Below are 22,155 nucleotides of genomic sequence, written 5' to 3'. Positions count from 1 at the left end.
CTCTCTCTGAATAAAAGAATTAGGTAGGGTCACAAAATGAAACTAGTAGGTAGTAAGTTCAAAACTAACAAAAGGAATTTCTTTTTCACACAGTATGTAATTAAAGTGTCGAACTCACTGCCACCAGATGTTATGGAAGCTAGCCAGATTCAAAAAAGGGGAACAAATTCGGGGAGGAAGGGGGTATAGTAGTAACTGAGCATGGGAATTAGGGATACAGCCTCTCAATTAAAACTTTCTAGACTTTAAATGTTGGAGGCTTCAAGTGAGAGAGGAACAGTGGAAAAACCCCCCTGGTCATACACAGGGTTCACACACGCTCCCCTTCATCATCCACTCTCTGTTACTGTGTCACACTGGGTGAGAAGGACCTACATAAATAGCAATTCTTATGTTTTAAACAGTTAAAATGTTCTAAAAAAATCACTACATACACAAAACCTGTAATATGAAGGAAACTTTTATTTTCCAATTGTAATTCAAAAGATTTACAGTGTTGTGAAATTTACTAGTGAGACGACAATGAAAAACACATCTCTGGTAAAAAGCAAACTTGGAAGAAACATTTATACAGCATAAATTAATGTTAAGTGCTTACATAATTAAAATAATTTTGCATAAACCTATTTTTGTGCTATATAATTCTACTTGTATATCAACATAAATCTAAAATACATTTTTAAACAATATAGATCCATATAAAAAAGCCATTAACTTTCTCATGTTTATGGAAAACACTTCACTGTGTGCAGTTAATCTTGGCTTTCCCACATTTCACTCAAACAATTTAAAATTGCATCTTATAATAATTTTTTCTGCAAAATGTCTTACCCCTCTTCTTCACCCTATGAAAATGTATAATATAATGAAGCAAAAGCAACTCCCCAGTTCTTCTAGCCAATTACCATAGCATTAAGATTAGAATGACCCACCTACAAATTTAAGCACAAGCAGTAAAGGGATAAGCCGTTAACTTGCTAGAAGCATTAATTATCAGTGAGGACAAAGTTGCCCCAAAACAAAGTAGCTTAAAAAGGTACTTAGGTGATAGATTATTCATCTAGGCAACCTGTAGGACATTTCAAAAGCACGAAGCTGGTTAGGTGCCTGATTCGAAAATGATGAAAATGGTCATCTGAGCAAGAGTACTTAAGAGAGTACGAAATCCTTTTCTATTTCTTTTTTAACAAAAGAAAACACTTTTGAACTGCCTCTGTGAGTAGTCTTGCCTTTTACAGCAACTTCATCTAATTAAAATGCTAAGTAAAAGAGACTGTTTGCAAGGCCAATACAGTGATAGAAAAGCAAAGTGAACAGGAGTGAAAGCTTGGAATTGGAGAAAGTTAGACAGATGCATAGGAAGTAGGAACAAGTTCTGATCCAAAGCTCACTGAAGTTAATGGAAAGCCTATCAGTGGGTTTTGAATTGGCCCACATAGAATAGGAACATGTTACATTTTTCTTGCTTGCTTTTTGGAGTATAACTAAGAGCTTAATAGTGAACATTAAGTATAGGGTTCTGCTTTTCAGGTGTGGTTAACTAACCATCCAATTAAAGTAAAAGGGAGGCTCAAGTTTGACTTGTTTAATTTGCCACCTAGACACAACTGCTTTTAGTTTTAGATGCTATCAAAACTACTTGGCTTTCAAACAACCTGATCCAAAAATAGAGTAGGAGTTTATCCTTGGAAGAGCATTTCCCAATTTAAAAAAATCAGTAGCAATGCCATTAGTTCTATTAGGGTGCTTGTACACGTGACGGGGGTTTAGTCCCCGAAATTGAAATGGTGGGTTTTTAATTATGAGGCTTAAAACCCCACTCTTTCAATTTAAGGGCTCCTGTCACTGTTATAGTGAGGGGCCCAATCTCTTTTTTTTCTCCCCCACAGAGCCTGCCCATGCCTCTTGTGGCGGGGAGGGGGACCTGCCAGTAGGCCCAGTGGCTCCTGAGCTTCCTTCCATGGTGGTGGCACCCAATGGGGCTGTGTGGATGGGTGACTAGCAGTGGGGTGCTGCCCCAGCTTGGAAAGCACCTGCCCACTAGCCACCCTCCCGGGCAGCCCCAGGAACTGCTGCTGCAGTAGAAGGAAGGACCAGGGCTCCCTGAAGCTCAGGTCCTGCCAGCAGCTCACCCCCTGAGCTTCCAGCATGCAGAGTTGGATTCAGTTGGTGTAGTACCAATGTAGCTAGCACCCTGCCCAGGCAGCCCCGGAGGGCATCACCACCATGGAGGGAAGGACTGCCCCCCCTCCGCCCCCCCAGCTCAGGGGCCCCTTGGCCTTGTGGCAGCTTGTGCCAGGCGGGCTCCGCAAGGGGCCCGATCCTCCTCCCACCCCCTGAGGCCCCTGGGGCAAACTGCTGATGGGGCCTGAGCTGCTGGGGGCCCCAGTCCTTCCCTTCACTGTGGCGGTGCCCCCTGGGGCTGCCTGCCCGCAGCTAGCAGGAGCAGGCTGCTGAGCTGGGGCAGCACCTGTCCACTAGCAGCCCACCTGGGCGGTTCCACGGGATGCCACCACTATGGAACGAAGGACTGGGGCCACTTGCAGCTCAGGGGCTGCTGGGCCCACCAGCAGCTTGCTCCCCAGATGTGGGTGAGGCAGACGGGCTCCACAAAAAAAAAGGATCAGTCCCTCGCCACTTCTGCCTTCAGCCTGCCTCTCCTGCAGCAGGGGGAGAGGGATGGGCTGTCAGAAGGCTGCAGTGTTACAAATAGCTACGTTGCAAACTAAACTACATTCAGATATGGTTTAGTTTGCAATGTAACAACCTAATTTAAATCATGAAAACCCCCTGCACATGTACAGTGTGACTCAATTAAAACTCAAAAACAGCCAATTTTTTGTCACATGTACAAATGCCCTTATTTTTCATACAGTTGGTTTCATTCTCTAAGGTGCAACTGTCTCCATATGCCATTCTGCTTTGTTGAATGGTAAGTCTAGAACTATCTTTGTGTATAATGATCACAAATCTGTATCTTCAGCCTATAGTAGTGTTTTTCTGAACTTAAGCTTCTACTTTTTGTATAATGTGAAATAAAAATACTTAAAAAAAAGGACGAGCTGTAAGAAAACTGCTAATTTTGTTTAACCAGCAGATCCAGTAGATCCTTACCTATCCCTTGATTACTCAGTTCATTTAAACTGTAGTATCTGTGAACAATGTCTTCCTCTGTGACAATGACCACTCTAAGCCCATGAGTATCTTCTCCCAGCTGACATCCTATTGCTGATGAAACCACCATTTCTAGGCCTTTGTAGAATCCGCCAGCATTCTTATGGCAGTGTCCAGAAAATACAGCTTTAATACCTGTTAAAGAAATACATAAAGGTTACAGCCTGCACAGAAAAGACATCAAAAGACAGAACGTGTTAATTTCTGAGACTCAGACAGCCACTATAACTGGAGAGAAAGCTATACATGGCCAGAATAGTTACAACTTCTTTTGTTTACCTTAACTTTTTCTTTGTAAGCTGCATGAGTGCTCAACCTCTGGCCAAAGGCCAAGTGCAGCCCCCAGAGCCTTAGAATCTAGCTTGTGGGCTCCCCACCGTTTGGGAAATTTGGTGGCGAGGGAACAGTGGCAATTAATACTGCCACTCCTCCCCGCTACCAAAATCCAAGCCCTGCAGGGCAGGGCAGAGCTGGACCAAACCCCCTCCCCTCCACACACTAGGCTGGGGCTGGGTTGTGGCCCCTTCCCCCTCCCTGTGGGGTCAGGCCACTCCTCCTTCCCTCCATCCAGCCAGGTTGGAGCTGGGCCACACCTCCTTCCTCCTACAAGGCCAGGCCAGCCCCCTTGCCCTTCCACAGCTGGTTTGGGGCTGGCACATCCCCCCTCTGCCCAGCCAGGTTTGGGCCAGGCTATGACCCCTTCATCCTGCAGGGCCAGGCCATGCCCTGTCCCACTGCAGGACTGAATCAGGACTTGACCAAGCCCCCTCCTCCTCTGAGGGGCCAGGCTGGGACCAGACAAAGCCCTTTTCCAGTGCATGGCTGGATTGGGGTGGGGCTGCCCTCCTCCTCACTCTGTGCAGACAGATGGGACCGTGCCAAACCTGCCCTATAAAGGGACTCGGCCCTGGCCATCTGGCCAAAAAGGCTGAGCATCACTGATCTAGTGGATTCAAAAATTGTGAAACTAAGAGGCAATAATTCACTTGATCTTGCATCTCAGCATGTAAATAAATATTAGTAACAGGATGGTCTTCAGATGCATATTCGTTGAGAATACTGAAGCCTCACCTCATTAAAATTCTATGGAAGATGCAAGGTATTTGCATGGTACTGCTTTGGTCAGAAACAGCAAACATTTAAGAGGAAGTTGGTTTAGAGTTACAGAGGCTGTCAACAACAAGTAATTACCTAGAGGATAGAGTTTTTAGATCTGAGTTGAAAGTAAAAGACTCCGTGCCTCTATTTTCCAATTAATGTTTCAACAAGTTACGATAGGAGGACCCCGCCTACGCTAGGGATAGTGATTTTAAAACAAAGTTAAAAGTCATGTGATGAGAAGGCAGGCTGTCATCTTTTCTAGTGTATCTATCTTGGGATATAGCACTTGTGGGTGATATCTGCAGTAAAATTAGGAAGAGGTATCAAAGGCCTCTGGCAGAAGTTACACTTATTGCATGATTGCCATGTTAATCATGTGATAAATTGTAACATGCCAAAGATTTAACCAATTTATGGTGCCATAAAAAGACAAATCAGGTACAAAGATGTCCTGCAACACATTTCAGGCTGCTTTGTATGGTGCTTTGAATGTGTGGCATGTTTTAAAATCAAGGTTTTCAAAAGTGCCAGGGCACAAGGAGCTGGTGGTCAGCACCTGATCACTGGAACTGGAAATGGCGCAGCCTTGGACTCTTCATGCCAGGCATCCTGCCTGTCAACAGTCATGAGACTGGGATCAGAAGAACTTTATGTCTGATCCCCCAAATCCTTCAATATTGCCATATTATTCTGATCAAATCTAAGGGTCCTTCCTGGGCTGCCAGGTAAGTTTCAGTCCGAATGCAAAGAAGCCAAATTTCAAAATACTGAGATCAAATGAAATGGCAAAAAAAAATGGCCTTTGTCTTCTCAGCTCGACTGATTTACTTTCATGCCAAAAGTTTTATCTTCTCAGTGACTTAGTAATGGGGATTGATTTGTATAATTACAAATTATCACTACATGGTAAGCCACCATTACAAACTACGATTACTTACTACCATCTGCCACGCATTCTGTTAAACAATGGCTGTCTTCTACTTCACCTAGTAAATCTAATTCCTTTCAAGGTTTCCCTGGGATCAGAGCAAGTGAAACCATGACACACCAACCTGCAAGCTAATAACTTCTACTTTTTGTTCCACTCCATTCACAAAAGCAGGTGGGAGAGGTTAAATGTAGAAACTTGGTAGAAGTGTTATTCATCTGTGAAAGGCTGCATTACTATTGACTTGATCCTCAGATCTGAACTAGCAGATAGATTTGTCTTAATCTGTGCTTTATATAAGCAATTTAATGGATTTGGGCACATAATTTGGTAAAGTAGAATGAGGTCCATGTAAAAAGGTAAGCCTGTAATATCACAATGCATTATACCATGGCAAAATTAATAACTTTACAATAAAACAACATTGTTAACTGCTGTTCATTAGAATTGGAAGTAAAACCGTAATAGGAGGGCTGAGAAATGGGTTATTGTCCAGCTCTCACTACAGAGCGCTGGGTCAGATCTGTCAAACCAGGGTGCATCTAAGTTTGCCAAAAGCATGTAAGTGGCCTGGCTTCTCAGGAGTGCAATTGCTTGTTCTGAGTCACAGGAATATATTCCTTCTGCAAAACAGGTTACTTTATTTAGGTTAGTAAGCTGGGGCATTTCAGCACTCATTATTCTGACCTCTTGCCCGTAAGTTCAAATTTATTTTGGGCCACTAGTAACTGAACATGAATATCAGTATATGGCTGTTTAGAGGACTGTGTTAAAATGTGTCTAGCAGTAGTGTAACCAAGGTGGGGTGACCAGGACAGCAGCCCCAAGTGCTGTACTCTGTGACTGAGGCAGAAAAAACAGCAGCCACACACCTACACTAGTGACAAGCAACAGTCAGAAGTTATTGCTACCTCTGTGTGTCACGGCTGCCTTGGTCACCCAGCTATCTCGTTACACCTCTGGCATCCAATTCAGCTTGTAGTGGAGTGGGGTACATATATCATAATGAACGCTCTCCTTGGCTTCACATGGGATTCCTTCTGCCTGTGCTGGATGAACCCTGCAACTAAGCAGCAGACTTTCTTCAAAATCTAATTATTCACCTGCAAATAAAGTTACCCATAAACAAAAACAGCCCTCTGAAAGCAAAAATTTTGCTTCCGTAATTTGTTCTCTATATATTAGCTGCTCAGCCATTCCACTCTAGTGCTTGGTGGATATCTTCTAGATAATTCAGATTCAGAAATGAGTTTAACTAAAGAGGGTTTAATCAAAAGCTTCCATATTACACTGTTCACATCCCTGGTTGGCCTTAAAATAGTGCACATTTTACCCTGATAGGAAAACTGTGTTTATAAACAAGATAAAAGGTGAAAAGAGCTGAGACATTCACTGTAGCATCAGTAGTCTTCTGAATGTTAAAAGTTTTTACAAGAACTATCTATTCTACACATTTCTATCTAACAATTTGCAATTCTATCTGCTACAACTGTTCCAAAGAGGACTGTAGAAAACAGCATGATAACTTGGATATTAAATCTGCAGAAAGTATGAAAATGTCAATTTAGGTGGGTATGATGGCCAATTCGGGCAATATCTAACTTTTTTGTGAATGCCAATAAATGTGGCATGTAATTTAAACATGAATGCACTTTTATAGCTAATTACTGCTAATGTGCATTGCTTTCAAATTTAATGCAAATCACTTCGGATACACAATTTAGAAATGTGAACTGAGCATGAATAGCTGCATTTTGCAAACAGGTTTAGCACAAGAAAAAAACCCAATTGAACGCTTTTATTAAAAGCAGGCAGAAGTTCAAGATGGGGGGACAGACCCAGGGGACTCCCCTTCCTCTCCTATGACACCACTGCTGCTGTTTCCAGCTGAACTGGCGGGCAGGAGTAGAGTAACTCCTTCCCTGCTCCAGCCAGGGGCTACAGGAACAGCTATGGTGTACAGGTTCCTCCTACCAGGCCCTGCTCCTTGTGCCACCCCCTACCCCAGGTGCCTGCAGTTCCTGCTGGGGGCAGATGCTGGAAGGGTGAACCTGAACAGAGACACCCTGTTCCTGGTTGAGCCTGGCTCCCTGCACAGCTGCTCCCTGAAGCCTACAGCCAGAGTGGGGCAGGAGTGGCTCTGGGGCTGCCCCTGTGCCCGAATCAGCTGGTGTCAATGGCAGAAGAGGGGTGTGTCCACACTACTGCTTCCCTGCTAGATACCAATGATGTTGATGATCAGATTCAGCTTGATATTGTTAAAGCAGTAGCTGAAAAGACGAATATTGAAAAAGCCATTTCTATGCACTTCAACTAAACCATAACTTAACTGAAAAAATAACTTAATAAAATCCTTTTTACCTACAGAAATGATTCCATTCTAAAAACTGTCTTTAATACCTATTGTTTAACATGCTCCAATACAGGAGACTGTATGCTGGATTGTATTTTGAAAGAGTCATTAAAAAACCACCAACCAGGGCTACATTGAGGAGGCAAGAGTCACAGTGGAGTATGAATGCACTTTGAATGGTAGCAGCTGGAAGCATTCTTTCTGCAGAGGATGCAGACACGTCAACAGCCATGTTTGAAGCTTTTTCACCCCATCTTTAGGAGCAACAACCAAACTGTACAGCTGCTGCTGAATATTAGCATGAGCATCTGGGAATGGGTCTTCAGATATGCCCTAACCTGTGTGGGAGCCTCTGAATTATTTAGAGCACAACTGTGTGCTAGTAGACCCATCACCTCGTGTTTAAAGCAGTGGAGGCCTGCTTGCCTTCCTTTTCTCCTTTGTGAGTCGATCGTGAATTCAGATCTTGTATGCTGTACTTGCCATACCAGCTGAAGCCTGGCCCCAAGCATTCCAGACTGTTTGATGATTTTGTCAATGGCAGGTACTGTAACATACAGGCAGTTTTCAGATTCTTGCATACTAATAAATGAGCATACTAAGAGAGTTCCAGGAATCTGCGGGGCACCTTTTTTGGTACCTTTCTATAATCCATTAACAGGCTTGCTGTCTTTCATGCACACAGCCTACTTTTGGTTTCTTGTAACCATCTGCCCCTCTAGTTTCACAATGTAGCATAGCGGGTGGTACTGCAGAGAATGGAGTCCTCTTTACTTCCTATAAGGACACTCTTTGAGTTATCTCCTGCCTTGAGAGACAAGAATAGAGTTTTACATAGTTTTTAACATCTCTTCCTCCTTTACTCTGGTAAGGGAAGGCATTTTTGAAGAATGAGAGTCTGTAGGCAAACCTCTATTTGAGAGGCGGGTTAGGAGGGGGAAGAACATCCCTACATAGCAGGCCTAGAGACTACATGAGAAGAACTCCTTCTTCATGAGTTGGCTGCGTAGTATTGTCCTCTCTCCTGCTACTCTAGAGCATTGTGGACCTCTTAAAGAGCTGATTGTGCAGAAACTTCACATTCATAGGCCCTGCTTACTCCGTGCTCAGGCCAAGGAAAAATTTGGCGGTAAGAGATGACTTCAACAATGGTTTTAAGTTGGTGGGGTGGAAAAGCAGCTAGAGGATCTGGCACTTTTTGGAAGCAGCAAGCCACATTCCTTTACTTATTCATTCATGACGTCACCTGTATTTTCTCTGGGTGAAACACTGTGTTCAAGAATGCTCCTAGATCATGGAAAAGGTCAGTGAGAAGAGGACTTCTTACTCCCTTCAGGTTGCCTATGGAAACCAAAGATTTCTGGCCCAGCAGTTTTAAAACTTGGGAACTGCACCTATGAAGTACAACAGTAACTAGATATAGAACATATGGTGTGTGTCTGTCAGCTACAAACGTCCTGATTATCATTAAAACTTCCAGAATCAAGAATCAAGTTCATATTCCGCACCACTGAACAAGCTTAGAGGCCCCATCCACTCCAAGGCAAATAGGCATCCCAGAAAGCTCATCAGAACAACTTGCTAGTTAGAAGCATTTATGGTGTTTTCGTTCTACTCTTAAGACTCCCTGCTGGATTTGGTTTCCATTCTTGTGAGAAGCAGAAGCAAGACCTACATGGCTTACAGCACTTGAAAGCCAGACCAAGAAAGTAAACTAAACAACAACATCCCATAAACAGCCTGAATTGGGTAGAGAGAACTCTCCTATTCTTGGAACAGAAAACTGTGTTGATTTCTGCGGTGACCTCTGGACGTTGAGGGCCTTTCAGTACTCATTAAAGACAAGCCTCAGTTTTGCATAACTCACAGCATAAGGCATCTAAAGAGTAAAACTCCTTGGGCACATCCTGATGAGTGCACATGTGCAAACTGCACATGCACTCATTTCCCATGCTGCTAATTTGCAGCATGGGAGTTTTTTTTTGACACTGGTATCATAAAAAATGCTGCTAAAAAAGCAATATGGTGCACATGCACAAATATTGTACTGCTGCTATTTGCCCCATGGGAAATGAACAGCCTTAAACATGCGTGCTCATTGGACATGCCCTCTATGTTTAAAAAAAGAAGAGTGAAATACAGGTTAATGTACTCAACTGAAGTCAATGTTAATAACTGGACCATCCTTTTTGTTACTTTTTAATATATGGCATTATCTCTCTAATAATGAGGAAGTACTATTGTTTGGGAAAGTCTTCTCAAGCTTTCAGTCTCAGACCTGTTTTCCTTTTGTCTTGGATTTCCTGATTGTACTGTAACTAGCTCTAGATTGCAGAGGCTTAGCTTCTTAGGATGAGAAGGGGAAAAGCTTTGCTGCTAATTTACAAGTTTTCCTTCTTTTGAAGATGGACCCTTGGGCCCACTCCACAAGCCCCAACTGTTAACTAAACCACTAAGATACCTTGGTTTTACAGGCACCCTGAATTCTGCTTCTGGGCTCAATCCTGTTACCTTTTTAGCCAACAAACAAAGGATATTGTGAGATGCCATCTGCTGCAAAGACCTCAAAATGCTGTGGAAGCAAATTCCCTTGGCAGGAGCAGAGCCAAAAAGATGGGAGAATCAGAACTGCAGCCAGGGGATGACTCAACATCCTTTGTCCCAGGATTTACCAGGGAGACAGCTCATTTCATAACAATTTCTGTGGCCTTCACACACTCCTGTTCCTCTGAGGAGATCAATGAGTAGGGAACTTGGGCAGATGGAACCTGTCATGTTTAGTGTACTCTTTGTAGGAGGGAAAAAGTAGGCCTTAAATGTTTTGAAAGATGGTACAAAGTACATAAATTAGCCTCACAAACCCCCTTTGCTGTAGAACATTTGCTACTGTATGTGCAATAAAACCTGCATAGGCTTTCCAATATTAAAAGCCAAGTCTTAGTTCAATGGCAAATCATTCTCCAGAAAACGGAGAATGAAATAATCAATATGATTGGCAAAATAAGGCACTGAAGCCATCCTTATTCACTTTGAAAGGCCTGCCCTATTTCAGTTTTTGATCTGAATATGAATATTCTTTACTCAGTGCAATATACTACCCTCATACCTACCTAGGATAACATTTGCATCTATAATTCAGTGCAATAAACTTCAAAAGACCGCTTCTCTGACTCAGTGTTATGATCTAGAAAAACAGTTTAAAAAATCAGAATGGTTAGGAGAGCTTCTGTACACTTTCAGATTTTTTTAAAAGGAAATGGTAGCCTATAAAAGTCCCATGCCGACTCCCTCAAAGATGCAGTAGAAAATAGTTTCCAAGTATCATGATTACAATAACCCTACTGCAGATATTTTATTGTTGCTGCTGATTCAAATCCCGCTCCTGTCCTCACAAGGGGGTGCAATCAGTCCAGGCTATCAGCTATTCCATTAACATTTAGTTTATATTAAACAAAATGATCTTGGGACTAGGGATTGGACCAGTTGGAGGAGTAAGTTTCAAACACTAAGGCCAAGAGTCATGCTTCCTCCTCACACGGTGCATCTTACATTTTTTCTGTACAATGGCATATGCTCAAGAAGAGGGAACATCCAGAATAACCCAGAACCTGATGGTGGAAGTGGAGCATGGGGGTTTGAAGCCCCCTTGAGAGTGAAAAAAATTCAAGCTCACTCTCCATTTCAGACTGCATGATGGGGAAACTTCTGCTTGTTTTCAGGTTGCTTTGTGCTTGAAAGGAAAGAGTGATCCCTGATTGATTCTTTGAAAGAAAGAACATAAGTGCCTATCTTCATGAGGACATACAAAAAACTAGAACTCTTGGTTCCAAAATTATACCTTTTATTAGAGCAACTTGGAAATCACAAGAAAATTGTTCTTTTCTGCAAGCTTTAGGAATCAAAGTCCCTTCATCAGGCTCTGGGAAAAGTATAGATGGTACAAGATGGTAAAAATTCCCAATAGGTAGGAAATTCATGAGAGTATTCAGGGCTGCAGATCCTGAGTGTATAGTGGAGCCTGCTGCAGTCCTGACTAAGGGCCCTAAGGAACAGGATATAAAAACCACCTCCCCTGCACTAAATATTTCTTCATGGTTGGCTGTAAATGGGTCACTGCTTGGTGTGCTGGCTGTTTTGGATCCCAGGTTGATCCGGCTAATTATCCCCGGGAGACAGGGTGTTCTAAGGTTTAGTTTGGTACTCAGGCACAAAACGTTAAGTCTTGCATCATTTAATTTTCAAGTGCTTCAATCCTTCATTTAATCTGGTCCTAAGGTACTGAAGGACTTTAGGTGCCTCCATGTTTAGGGGTCTGCTTAACAGCATCTAAGTCACTGGTTCTCAACCTTTTTGGACTTGTGGCACCCTCGACACTCAAGGCACCCCTTGAAAAATGCCAGCTCTTAGCTTCACGCGATTCTTCTATTGCAAAAAGCTCAGGAAGACCACAACAGGTCAGAATGTTTTCAACACTGAAGATGCCTATTTGAAATCCTTGGCCATGTCCACACCAGCGTGGACATCTGGTTCCCCGGGAACAATTAGCAGCGGAACACCTTGTGCCACCACTACCTGTCCCTGGAGAATGCCTGTGCCATGAGCCCTTTGGTGCACTGCAAGTTACCCTGGGTGGGGTTGGGAAGGTTGGGGCTAGCACACAGATGGCCCTAACATTCTCCTTTGGGGTCCTCGGTGGCTTCTGGGGCTGCAGCAGTGGTGATCCTGCCATGCAGAGCCTGGCCAGCAGCTGGAGCATGGCTCCAGCTGGCCAGGCTCTGATATTGAGCAGCATGTGCTGTCCCATGCGTGCTGCTCCACTTTTTTTTGGCATGGGTTGACTCCTGGATAGCCAGGGGTCAAGCTCCCCCCACCCCCGCTCCCTTGCAGCATGGAGAACAGCTGAATGTGTGGTACGTGGCATCACAGACGTGTCTGCAGTGCCACATACAGCACGGCCATGCTCGTCTGGACATGGCCCTTGTGTTTGTCTCATGAATCACATTTGCACAGCTAACAGCCCTAACATTCTGTGGCATCTTACGTCACCCTTGAAAGGATCTCAAAGCACCCCACAGCTGAGAATCACTGGCCTAAACGTTAAATTTAGCCATGTGTGACTAGTGCTAGAACTGATCATATAGAACGTTTTTTGGCAGATGTGCCACAAATTAATCTTGTACCTTCACCAAGTGTCACCTCAATCCCTTTCCCTTATCCGCTGCTCTGCTTTCAGCTTCCTAATCTGTGATTCCTGCCCAAACTGCTGCTTTGCTTTCTCCTTCCTGCCCTGCACTCCCTGCCTGATCTGATTCTCTGCTTTCTGCTCCTTGCCTTATCTGCCACTGTGCTACCTGTCCGCTCCCAGTCTACTGTGGGTCACATACACCCAGGCTGTCCATGCCTCATGCAGCACCAACTGCAGGTTGGCCACCCCTGGTGTAAAACATCTCGATTAGCTGTTGTCAATTGAGATAGGAAGACACACAGTTTTCCTCTATTATGGCAGCTTTAAGTCTGCACAAAAAAAATATTTTAACCTTTTCTTCATCTGGAGCAGAACTGCTCTAGGAATTACATGCCAGGGCAGCCCTCCCTGTTATTGTCACTTTTCTCAGTTCTTCTCCACAGTTCTGCAGAGTGAAAAGCATTATTTCAAATTTTGATTTTCTTTTCCTAATATTTTATGGAAAAGTTGCTATCAAAACTGTAGGGAGATGTAAACCTTCACATCAACATCTATTTCTTAACTTAGTAAGGGAAATGATCTCCATCTCCAGCCAGAAGCTTTCTGGTGTTTCTAAAATGGCATCTTATTGCCTTCCATATAACCCTGTGCTTTGAAAGAAAGAAAAGGGCAATGACCAGACTACACCAACCAACCAGAAAAGAAAAAAAGAAAAGAACTCTGTTACATTTAATTAGAAGGAGAAGTCAGAGAAGATATGAAGCTAGTGAAAATAGTGCAGAAAGTTGCAGTCTGACAGACAACTTTAGGCTTGTTTTGCTCTGCCATGAAGCACATTTAATTTATGTTGATGATGCTAATCTGAATTATTTACATTTATCCTTGACTGATCTAGGAAGTCCCTTAGTATAGAACTGAAATGGTGTGGGCACCACTGCCTGGATATGTTTGAGAAATCCAACGACAGGCTTTTAATGTACCGTAATATTTTTGGCCATTTTCAATGGAATTATTTTTTAAAACTTCAATGCCAGCCTGAGGGAAAGTCTGAGAAAGAGGCTTATTTAACTACACAAGATCCAGGGAAGCAGGTAGCACCTAGCATGTATAGTATAATAGTACATACTTTTCTCCAACTACCTTTTGGAGTTTAGGGTAGGGTCTTGGTATGTTGCATGTTCTGACTAAATAGCAATTAACTGCATGGATAAACAGAATGATCCTGGACATTTCTGCTGCTGTTCTGAAATAAAGGGGGGTATGGACAGTTGATCCTAGTGCTGGCCCCTTCTGCCAGGCTCTTTCCATTTGTAATCAATGTTAGTCTAATACAATCCTTTTATGCAAATATATAAACTGTCATGCAAGTCCACATCACAATCTAGGATTCCCCCACACATGCTTGTCACTGTGCTTACTGAGCTTAATTCTCTTGCCAATTAAATACACCCTTTTACTTTTTCACTCTCTGACCCTGTGGATTTTGCACTTGTCCCATAGAGCCGCCTAGAAAGGGTGGAGAGAATCCAGACCTCTTCCCCTCTCTTCCTCGCCAGGCTACTCAGGCTAGCCCACAGTTCAGTGGTTAGTACAGTCTCCCTGGGAAATGGGAGAAGTAAAATCAATCCTTTCTGGGGAAGTGGTGCCTGTAACCTAGATGCCATTTCCTGGACAAGTGCTTTAAGTACTGGGTAGAAGGTGCACTTGTGGCTGGTTCTGTGCTTCCAACAGATGCAAGGCATGCAAAGTGCAAGGAATTGAGGACTTGAGGAGAGTTGAGTTGTCAGCTCTAGTGACCTGACTTGCAACAAAGCTTAGGCTGGAGCAAGGCACTGAGGTGGTCAATGTGGGTTGCTTCTGAGCATGGAGTAGCCCAACTTTAGAAACCTACTGATCCTTTCATGCCAAAATGAAGGCACCTAATGGCCAGGCAGCTTTGTGGCTGCTGAGAAGCACTGATTTAGTTTACTTTTGAAACACTGAGCCCAAAATCTACTTGAGTCCAACTGAAGATTGATTTGGTCCAAGGATTACATTCACAAATGGCCTGGTTGCTAGCTTTGGGGGCAGTTTAAGTTGACAGGTGACTAATTACAGTCATTTAGAGTTCTCCAAGTGCTTCAGTCTTGATAGTGCAGCCATCTAAACACTACATAAACACTTGAAAGCCAAACTTTACATTGACTATCTTGCCTGGGGGGCTCAAGCTAGCACAAGTTGTAAGAACAGGCCAACAGACCAGGTGTCACTCAGATGCAAATTCCACTGACTGGCTGGGTGCCTGAGAATTAGGCACTGTAAGTGCTTGACATTTTCTGTGGAGCTATACTCTGCAGGCGCAGCACCTCTTCATGTCAGGCCCTTGTGGTATTTGATGTCTACTTCAGGCACCCATATTTGAAAACTTTGGCCAAAAATTGCACATGGTTGTTGAAAATACCAGACAGCTCTGAGTATTAACTTTTACATGGTTGTATTAATGTGCAGTACAACTTGAACAAGGAAATAGAAAGAGGTCACTGCTATATATTAGAGGTCTAAACGATGCACCCTCGTTCTTCAATAATGCACTTTTTTGTATTCAATCAACTGCACTCCAATTATTTTTGTTAGCATTAGAAGCCAATCTGAATCAGTCAATGCGATAATACTAAGATGACAAGCAGGCAATTTACTTTGCTCTTGCTTTTGATCTTGAGCATAAAAAGATCTTAAGATGTGTAATGCACTCAAATTTAATGTATTCACTTGAATGTTTGCCTAAAGTAGTACTGTCAAATTATTATTTTAAAACACCTTCTAAATGCTATTGGAAAAGAACAATGCATTTTGTCCAGGAAGGCACCATTTAATGCCCTGATTCAAGATATGCATGGGTAAGTTAATGCAATTGTGTGGCGTTTGCTGCGTGTAAAAGACCATGGTGCTGCTGGCTGTGTTAGAGAAAATATTGTAACTAAAGCAGTGGATGGTAGTTAATCCTTAGTATTACATGCAGGGTACTGATTTCTGAACTGGCAGTTGGTAGAACCTCTGTACAAAGGGAGCACAAAAACACTTTAACCACTGTACAAATAAATGTCTAAGCATTGGCACCCTTACAAGTTTATATTTTACAACACTACTGTAATGCAAAGCAATTTTGATTTAAAGGTTAATCAAGAAGGTCTTACTGTACCCATTAACAAACAACAGGATCTATTACCACAATCCATTAGTTGTACCTAATAGGTTATTCATAAAAAGGGAAGTAACTATAGTGCTCAGAAAAATAATGGATTAAATGCACTGACTAAAAGGTAGGAATGTTGCAGTTAGATGCTGTATACAATTGCCTGCTGACACTCCCACTAATTCTGAACTGAAAAAAACAAGTTTATCTAGTTTTCTAAACTGTACTGCTTGCCATAATACCAGAACACCTTGCACGAAGTAAATAAGCAGTGACAGATCTGCAAAGACACCTGTTTTATGATCCTCTAGCTCTCTCTCCAAGCTGTGTTTTTGTTGGACCATTTCTACTTGTCATTCTGTGTTTTTTTCCCCTTAACCTAAGAAGCAGAATCAGGAGCACGAGAACATGTGTAAGGAGCCCACATTGAATGGGAAGGTGTTATTCAGTTTGGTTCAGCCTTGTTCACCAAGCTCTATACTGAGTCCTGCAATGCTGGGTGTTTGTGCTCGAAGCTTCCCTTGCTCCAAGTAGGCTGCACCACTAATTCTTTCTTTAGCCACCCTTGCATACTTCTTGGATACAGTCTCTCTCTACCTGTCATGCCTTGGAAATGGGACCTTGTGGCCCAGTTGTCATAAGCCCTAAGGGCCAGTACCAATCCCCTTCCCCCACCCACTGGGCATGTCTACACAAGATGTTTACTGTGGAGCCACCTAATTAGCTCTACAGTAAACATTTCCGTGTCTGCATGTGCAACCCTATTAGGGCACACAGAACTAATAAACTGTGCAGCAGGTTAGTACTTGTAAATACAACTACTATCCTGCTGCTGAGTGTTTTAGTGCATTGTAACACATGTGCAAGACACTAATCCAGCTGGCTAGAGCACAAGGGTGCTTTAGTGTGGTGGTTGCCTGCTGGCTAGGTCTGCACTGAAGCATCCTCATGCTCCACCCAACCCCTCCACAACACAGTGAGCTGGGCAGAAGCAGCCCCAATCTGGCAGGCTAACCCCAGGGCCACCTACCAGCCGAGGATGATGAGACCCAGCTCAATGTACTGCGGTCCCAGGCACACATTCAAATACAGCACCCAAGAGCAACAAACTCCAGAGTTTATTGCTTTGGATTAGCTGCATGTGTAGACACACCCACTGGTAGCTTAAGTGCACCCTTTCTCAAAAGGTCTGATCTTAAAGGCATTCAAGATAGGAGATAGTGGAAGCAAACAGACTTTGTAAGAAACAATCACTCAGCTTTAGCTGGTGCAAAAAGGAACAGACCTAGACAAAACATATGAGTTTGTTTTTTATTACTTGAGTACTTTTGTGCTTAGTCCTGGAACCTCCCTCTGCTATCCTGTACATAGCTGCTTCTCCAAACCATGGGGCTGATCAGTTTCTTTCCTTCCCTGACTTTGCTTCCACAGAAGCTCATGCTGGCTGGCTGGCTCTCTCTCTCCCAAAGTGGCTTTTCTAAATGTCAGTCCCTCTTGAAAGGCAATCAAAACACTGCCCCTTGTGAGAGTGCCTTAATTGTACCCTAGAGCAGGGATTGTACCCTAGAGCAAGGCCCGGTGCATGGTCAGCTGCCAGACCAGAAGCAGCCATAGACCAGCAAACCGCAGCCCGCAGAGCCAGGTGGAGAGGCTGTGGCTCCTTCTGCAGGGCCCATGGCAGCACAGTGTTTGTCACCCCCCACTGGGCCATGGTTTCCTGGGCCATGGCATAAAAACTTTGGGAACCCCTGCCCTAGAATTCAGATTAAGAAAAAAAGGGGGCCAGGGGGTTATTCTAGGTGGTAGCCATTTATCTGTTCAAGGATGCTTGAGTTAAAAGGACAATCAAAGTTGAATTAAACTTCATTACTCGCTTATTGTCAGGTGTAAACATTTCTCATGTTGCCTAGAAAGACTTTATCTCAGTGGCTAAGTACAGAGAGTCAAAGAGCCCAAGGCAGAATCTACTCAATCTAGGGTGCTTCCTTTAAGCTGTGTAGGTTGAACTGACAACCACCTGAACTGACATTTAGTTTTCAATTGGGAAAGGCAGGGGAAGGCCTGCATGGACCAGGCCAGAGCACATCTCCTAGGCTGCTGGCCATTGCCAACCCATCCAGGTGTCCCTAATTGGCTCCTAGTTCATGCCCCCAACCTGCTGCTGACTCCCACCTTGGGGAAGCCTCCCCTCAGGAGCCTCCCCCAGCCTGGGTTTCCCAGCCCAGGCAGCCCTGGGGACCTGGGGGGAACTCCTCCCCCTCCCCTGCCCCAGACGACAATTGCTTTAGCTGCTGCCGCAGAAGGGAGGAAGAAGTCCTCTGTGCTGGATGCTTGCCCATGCAGCCCAGCATGGGGGCACTGGGGAGTCGCTGCCTGGAGGGGGTTCCCCCAACTCCAACCCAGGGTCCCGCAGCCCCAGGGGGTGGAATTTGTCCCCTCCTGAGCCCCAGAGACAATTGCCTTAGCCACTGTAAGTCTCAGGGATGGCCCAGGGTAGCCTCAGCAAATGCAGGGAAATTCTTCCACTCCCCTGCAATGGGTTTTGCCTCAAGCTCACTGCAACTGAGGCAAAACTGGCTGTGGAAGAGCAGGAGAATTTCCTTCCACTCCCTGAGACTCATAAGGACTACAGCAAGCAGCTCTGGCATTTGGGAGGAGAAGAATTCCCTGGGACTGCCCTGGGCTGGGGTGGGGGGAAGCCCCCCAAGGCATGGGCTCTCTAGTACCCCCATGCTGGGCTGCAAGGGCAGGCACCCAGCCTGGAGGACTCCTCCTCTCTCTGCCCTGTAGCAGCCACTGAAGCAATCAGCATCCGGGAAGGGGGAGGGGTAGCGAAGGGTCAAAAACCCCCACCACCAGGGCTTTTCCTCCCCCACGTGCTCTGTAGAGCCTGGCTAGGGAGGTCTAGGAGTCTGGTCCTCTGCCTCCCCACCCCTGTCCCTATGGGGTGACAGATGCAGGCAGGAAGTAGGCTTAGGAGCAGAGGGGAGAGGTAGTCCCTACTCCACTGGAGCAGACAGCATAGTCCGGGGCTGCAAAGCAACCTGGGATGCTGGTGGACTGTGAGTTAACCGGAACTAGGAAGGGATCTGAGACAGAAGTCTCATAAACCAGTCTGATCTAAATCAATTAAGTCTAACATTACTTCCAACCAAGTTTACCTTAAATCAGTTTGGGCCATTTTGAAAGCAGTTTATGTGCACTGAACTTCTGTTCTGTTACAGATTTAAACCAGTTTCTGATCACTTAAACCAGTTTATGTTTAACTTCTGTCTCTAGTCAATACGAAGGCAAAAGACACCAGAGAAGGAAACCAACCACATTCAAAATGGAATATGAAGTCTAACACACATACCTATTGGCCACATATGGACAGATTCTCCAAATCATTGCAGAAGGATATATTAAAATAGGTGGCACTGCATTTGTTGCCTTCAGCTGTCCTTACAGGCCTTTTCTAGAACTACTGAAAGGTTCGTCATCACAGAGGAACATAGTTATAACTTCCACTGATCCAAGCTCAGAATATCTTTCCAAGCGAGTCTAACAATCTTAGAGATATATATCAAACTATGTAGACATTTTCTGATGTTAAAGAGTCTGATAAGGGGAATGACTAAGATCACCACACTGACTTTTGATGGAAATGGAACTGAGACCAGTTCTTTCAAGACTAAGAATCAGTTATTTCACTATACCTCCAGCTATTAATTACTGTTGAAACTATACTTGGATTGCACAAACACGTAAAAACATTTATCTTCCCTCCTGCAGACCAGAGATAACTGCCACTACCACCTGAAAATATATGTTTGAAAAAGTCCTGATCTTTCATTAAAACTACTTAAATAGAGGGCTTGATTCTGATCTTTCTTAGTGGATTAAGTCTCAACTAAAGATGATAGAGAGCTACAAGCATAAAGCTCATGCCAGGAGAAGGAAAATGAGGAAAATTATTTCTTTAATGGTTCCAGCCAGCTAAGCTGATTCTGACACAAGGCAAAAAGATCGGCTGTTCCAAAGAACTGACTGTCTTTTTTCCAAATATGCTCGCCTAGTAATGGACTTTAAATGAGTTTCTGTGTATCAGTCTGTGAGCACAGAGCAGCCTATTAATAGCATATGCTGCATGACACATTTAATCAATGAGCAACATGGAGTTTATCTTCAGATGATACTTAACAGTTGTTGTAAAATGTTGATAATTGCACATGCTTTAGAATCTTGACTGTGAAGTGAGTTTTAAAAGAGCCTTTCTTTTATTCTAAGGTAATATATACTTTACATTACACTGCCTTGGCTCATACTTTTAGACTGCATACATATACAGCAGTTCAGATAATGGAAGAGTAAGTGCTGTAGAAGGTAACTCGTTGCTTTTGTAATTTGAAATACTACCTCTCATGCTATTTATTTTCCTTTAAGCAAGTTGTGTAACGATTTCAAGGAAAAAAAGGGGGTTTTCACATTTTGTAGGATTTTTCTGGATAAAAGCATTTCAAGGGCACCTTATTTATTTTAATTTTTCTCAGAATTCTTAACACCTTCTTACATGGCGCATGTATTCAAGAGGGAATTAAACAAAGCTTTTAAAGATTTCTACCTCCTCCATTAATTCTAATGTGTCAGAACCTGATTTTCGCAGCCAAAAGTTACTGTGCAACATACTAAGTGCAAAGGGATTACAGAGAGCTTCAATGACATCGGTTAGTTTTGTATTTTTTGAGTTTCAGCAGTTCTTTTGTAAGAAGAATATTTATCAGCGTTTGCTACACCTTTTTCTTAGCTCTGTTGTATCACCAAAAACAGGAGAATGAACTACAAGGGCTTCTCTGAAAGAACTAGTATGCTAGATCCTGCTGAACTGCATACATAAGTGCTATACTGGGTCAGACCAAGACTCCATCTAGCCCACGGGCAGGCAATTATTTCGGGTGGAGGGCCGCTTAATGAGTTTTGGCGAGCTGTCGAGGGCCACATGGGTAGCCCTGCCCCTTGACAGTGTCTCTTCACAGCTTTCCATAATAGCTTAGATTCTGAAAAAGCATTTGGTGAAAGATCTTGTTAAAAACATTTTGAAAATTCCACTGAATCCAACTCATCTACATGTTTGTTGACACAGTCAAAGATTTTAAGCAGACTGGTGAGACACAGCTCCCCTTACAAAAGCCAGGGTGATTCTTCTCTAGCATATCATAGACCATCAATGCTATTTTTTTTACATGATAGATTCTACCATGTTGTCAGGAACAGCCATCTGACTCATCTATTGCCACTGAAGTCCTTTTTAAAGACCGGTGGTTACACTGCTGATCCTTGAGCTCTGGGGATCTGTCTCATTTTAGTGGTAGGTTACAACACTAATCTGCAATTTCATATCTGAGTTCCTTTATTTGAATCCTGGTGAGTTGTTACTAATCGGTCTGTCAATTTGCTCTAAAATCTCATTTGAGCCAGTTCTTCAGATTTATTCTCTAAAAAAACAACCAGTCTGATGTGGAAATGTGAAGATCGATTAAAAGAACTAGTTTAGCTTTGTGACGGCCTGATCTCCCCCAAGTGTATGTTACCATGGTGGCCCTCTAATGGCTCCACCAAGCAATGGCTGTGGCTTGATTCTTGCTTCTAATGTAAAGCCATAATAAGGAACATCAAGAAAACATAAAAGGTCATTTTAACTTGCCAGAGCTTGTGTGCCTGTTTTCCTCATGTGGATGTGACTACTATTTTTTGGGCGATGTTTCACTGCCTCCAGCAACTTCACTTATTCTGCTATTAGGCTATGCTGGCTCTGATTTTTTTTCTTGGATCACTTCATGTCTTTGCTGATTTATGGTACATGTTTACAGTGCAGATGCTTCTGGTAGGCATTTTACTCTCTTGGCTGCACCTTTTCATTTTCCTTCCAACTAGCCTTCCTCATTTTAGGAAGCTTTCCTTATTAAGTGGTGGTGCTTCTTCACGGAGGCAATTGTCACTGCTCAAAAAGAGGCCATCCCCATGCGGTCAAAAGGAGGGAAAGGGGCCAAGAAACCTGCCTGGCTCAACAGGGACATCAGGGAACTTTTCAAAAAGAAAAGAAGAAGTGTACAGGCAATGGAAAAACGGTTCAGCATCCAGAGAAGAGTATATTCATATGGCCAGGGCCTGCAGGTATGAGACAAGGAAAGCCAAGGTAGGCATGGAGATTAGGCTACCAAAGTAAAAGACAACAAAAAGTCCTTCTATAGGTACATAGGGAG

The 22,155-nt window shown here is 43.5% G+C and overlaps 1 protein-coding gene across 1 annotated transcript in view; it reads right to left on the bottom strand.

Moving 5' to 3' along the window:
- Positions 1-2,648: 2,648 nt before the first annotated feature.
- Positions 2,649-22,155, bottom strand: part of CPPED1 (calcineurin like phosphoesterase domain containing 1) — an 89,666-nt gene continuing 70,159 nt past the window's right edge. The window contains exon 4 of the mRNA XM_019540141.1: positions 2,649-3,309. Within this exon, the coding sequence (XP_019395686.1) occupies positions 3,077-3,309 (233 nt within the window). The 3' untranslated portion in view covers positions 2,649-3,076. The remainder of the gene's footprint in view (positions 3,310-22,155) is intronic.

This window comes from Crocodylus porosus, unplaced genomic scaffold (assembly GCF_001723895.1).
Source record: "Crocodylus porosus isolate Cpor-Errol unplaced genomic scaffold, CroPor_comp1, whole genome shotgun sequence".
NCBI classification, from domain to species: Eukaryota; Metazoa; Chordata; order Crocodylia; family Crocodylidae; genus Crocodylus; species Crocodylus porosus.
The sequence above is the reverse complement of the archived record's forward strand: the minus strand, read 5'-3'. Positions and strand labels throughout refer to the sequence as shown.